At 42.6% G+C, this 3,731-nt stretch overlaps 1 protein-coding gene across 1 annotated transcript in view; it reads right to left on the bottom strand.

Moving 5' to 3' along the window:
* Positions 1–1,621: 1,621 nt before the first annotated feature.
* The window catches only part of TBX19 (T-box 19), a 13,605-nt gene continuing 11,495 nt past the window's right edge, over positions 1,622–3,731 (bottom strand). Inside the window, exons 7-8 of the mRNA XM_010139966.1 lie at positions 3,012–3,144; positions 1,622–2,200 (exon numbers count right to left, since the gene is read on the bottom strand). Coding sequence (XP_010138268.1) covers positions 1,963–2,200; positions 3,012–3,144 — 371 coding nt within the window. The 3' untranslated portion in view covers positions 1,622–1,962. The remainder of the gene's footprint in view (positions 2,201–3,011; positions 3,145–3,731) is intronic.

Raw genomic sequence — 3,731 nt, 5'->3', positions numbered from 1 at the left:
TACAGTTTGTGTAACACCTTATGTAATCACTCTTCTGTTACTGTAATGCAGTATACTGGAAAACTAAGAACTATCCAACTCATTAACCGTGAAGGAAGCATAGCAAGTCCTGAAACATGAGAGAAGTCACCACTTGCGATTTGTATCATCTATTGCAATCTTCTACAGACACAGCACGTGGTGGGTGTGTGGAGAGCTGAACAGCCAGAAGAGGGTAGCATAAGTTAGTTAATAAACCTCAGCTGAAAGGCAGAGCTATTTTTGAGAGAAACACCTACTTACATTTCTGGCTGCAAGGTAGAGAATCATAACACCAAGAAACTCACCACCAAGCTTTTGACAGGAGTGCAGAAAGGCAGATTTACAGTCAGAATGGACAAGGATTAGACTGAGAGCAGGCCACAGAGCTTTTTGCACTCTATTAGCTCCTGTTTGACCAATGCCTCTATTAATAAAAATGCACATCCAAAGCAACTTCATTACTTCGCTTTTAGGTGATAGCAGCACACGTCAGTAAACTAACAGGTTACCGAGTGCATCCTGGCACACGGTGTTGCCTGCAGCGAATCTGAAAGGCCAGATGGGGAAGTCATGAAAATGCATCACACTGAGAGTACCTTAAGGGGATGGTTCAAGGCCAAGGTAATAGAACATGAAACGGGAGCTTGTCGAGTTCACCATACAGATGCACATTTCATGGCCTGAATGAAAAAGTTCTCCTTGCTGCTGCCCTTAATGTTCTCCCAAAATAAAATGCTGCTCCCAGAGCGTGTATGCAGTACGTGAGTATTCACAAACGGAATGTTGCCCGTATCTGGCAGAAGCAGAAACACCTCTGTGGAGATACCAGCTCACAGGAGCTTTCCTCTTCAAGAGGTATCTATCCAGCCTGTATCAACACTCATGAATATAAACAGAACTGAATTGCTGCTGCGACAGGAAAAGCTGTAGACTGAAAAATTAAGCATAAACAGACAAAAAGTGAGAGGGGAAACAGGTACAGAGGCATGAAATACCATGCCAAGAGCATACAGCCAGTCAGTGGCCAAAGGGTAGAAAATTCCTGTCCTATCAACTAGCTTCTGGCAGAGCTGCTGTGAATTGTTTGGAGGCTGATGTGTGAAAAAGACTACATGTGGTTACACCTTGGAAAGGCAACAAGGAGATAATACACCATTTATTCATATTTTATTTTCACTCTGAACCTGAAGCAAAGTGGAAATGTAAGCTGAATCTTCTTTCTATAATTCTTTTCCCTCCACCTTTTCAAAAACAACGCATAAAGAAAACATTGAAACTTTTCATTTTGAAGACCATCACATCAGACTATAGATGCTAAACTAGATGCCCTTTGCCTCGCTGCTACAATGCAGCCACTTTTTCAGCTTGAGTGTGTCCGTTATCCCCATAACACAGAAACAGCGAACAGAAGCTGGGGAAGGGAAGGGGACAGAGAATACTGTATGCAGGTGGCATTAGGGTGTCAGACTAATTTCATCCCCTGAAGGGTTTAGTTTCAGCTACTGTGAAAACCTTCATGTAACCTTCAAATTACTACTTGAGAACTTGCTCACAATTTCTCCTGGACTCAACTGTTAGTTACAGAAAGGTCTTTTCAAATGACATGCGAATAACCAGCTGCCATGTCTGCTTCGCTCAGTCCCATGCCTCTGACCATATTTATGTGGCATAGAAGCAAAACTAACTATAAAGATTCTTTCTGGACGCCATCCTGAATGACACATAAAGATTACAGTAATAAGCCAGTTCCCATAACATTCCCTGCCTTTGCATTATGCACTCTGGCTTCTCTGGCATGCAAGAGATACATTATGGAAAGTGATGTTCAATGAAGTCAGTTCTCTGCATACACATCTGTGCTCTGAGCTGCAATTCTAGGGGATCGTTTGTCATTTGTGTCAGTCTTGTCTGGCTGAGTTTCCCTTGTGAGCTGCCAGTCCATTAGAAGGAGTGTGAGGATGTCCACGCAGAATCAGCTAGTCTGGCTAGAGCAGTTTCCCCTTGCGTTTCCATGCTGCCAGACACCATTCCCTGCCGAGGGATTTGGACAGATGGTGCGGTGGGTAAGGGGACATTACCCCTTAGAAACATGCTTGAAGGACTGCTGTTCACCTCGCTTCCTGGATTAGCAACATTTACAGCAGTGCTGTTGCTCACTGTCCACAGGCAAGGGTAGTGGCTGGGAAAAAAAAAAAGCAGTACAAATTGAATGGCTTATTTCAAAGCACTTTCCCTTGCACAAGACTTAGAACAGTAAAATCAAGTGTCTTATCTCCTAAAAGGCAGCTGTCCAATTTGAGTTACTAAACTAGATCAGTCTTGTAGATTGTAAGTGAAAAACCACCAGCAACCATCAGAACCAGTGACCTTGGAGAGAGGCATGGAGAGAAATGTACAAACACATGCGAGGTTTCGAGATTTAAAGATCTTTTTCATGACTGCTTCGAATTTTGATGAATTGCCACTGATTTTCCTGGCACCTAAATTAAAAAAGAAATGTGTGCATTTATTTTGGGAAAAGAAGGGGAAATACTTAATAAATAATTGACTCTCTAGGTCTAAATTCCAGCCATTCCTAGAACTGTCTACTCCCCTATTAACAATATTTTTATAGCAGAACATGAATTAGATTGGGAGCAGAATCCACATTTTATGCAGGAGAATAGTGAGAAATTTCCAGAGAAAAGTAATCTGGCTTTAAAATGCTCAGAGACTGTAGATTCCAGAGTTCTCTCTCTGTTCCAAGAACCTGGTTTTCTGCAGCGCTGGGGAAAAACCAAGCTCCCGTTGATTTCAGCACAGGAGCTAAGTAGCTTGTCAGAAAGATCTGTCCAGGAATCTTGATTTGGGCACTTAGGAAATGTTTCAAATCCTGGATACTGGTTAGAACAATTAGAACAGTTAGAACTGGTTGGAACAAAGTGTGAATCACCAGGGCAGTCCTACAAGCCTCACTGCTCTTAATACCAGCAGTTTTCCCACAACCTTACCTTGGTCCAGGGCTGGCAGCTCCCTTCGTGGGTGGCACTGAGAGCAAATTAGCATGTGGAGAGGATGGCAAAGTCCAGCTGTCATGTCCTGAGTATACCTGAAGATTATTGCTGGAGCCTTCCAACAAATTAACTTTGGGGGTGGGGGGAGAAGAAAAGCAACAAACAAATCCTCAGTGACTATTGCAGAGGCAATAGTCTGTTTAGGCAATAGAGCATGAGGAGGCCTGAAGAAGCAATCTAATCATGAGGTTCCTAACCAGAGGTGAAAGGACAAAATTCTTGTGTTTATTAAGAGACTAGCAAGGTACCACTGTAATTCCGGGTGTACCTGAGAAGGTACAGCAGATAGACATTTTTGCAAGTATGACTAACAGTCTTTTCATTAATAATTGCCGTACAACTGGCAATGCTTTGATACAGGTTTCCTTATAACTTGAACTTAAATATTTCTATTAAACAGGATGCCTTGCTAAATTATAATAAGGAAGAAGATTACTTTATCCTTACATCTCGTTTCTGGCCCACTTCCTCTGGTCAAAGTAGAATCAATTTCTGAAATTGGTCTAGAGAGTGAAAGGGACTCAAAAGACATTCTGGCAAAACCAGAATGTCCTCAACTCAAGTCAGCTCCTGCTATGTCCCTAAGGGCTGCTTCAACTTGAGAGCGCAACTGCTTCATGGCAGGCATGACACTGAAAGAAAGTTCGCAACGCTCTT

This window comes from Buceros rhinoceros, unplaced genomic scaffold (genome assembly GCF_000710305.1).
Source record: "Buceros rhinoceros silvestris isolate BGI_N320 unplaced genomic scaffold, ASM71030v1 scaffold60, whole genome shotgun sequence".
NCBI classification, from domain to species: Eukaryota; Metazoa; Chordata; class Aves; order Bucerotiformes; family Bucerotidae; genus Buceros; species Buceros rhinoceros.
Note: the sequence above shows the minus strand (reverse complement) of the source record. Positions and strands in the feature narration are given on the sequence as shown.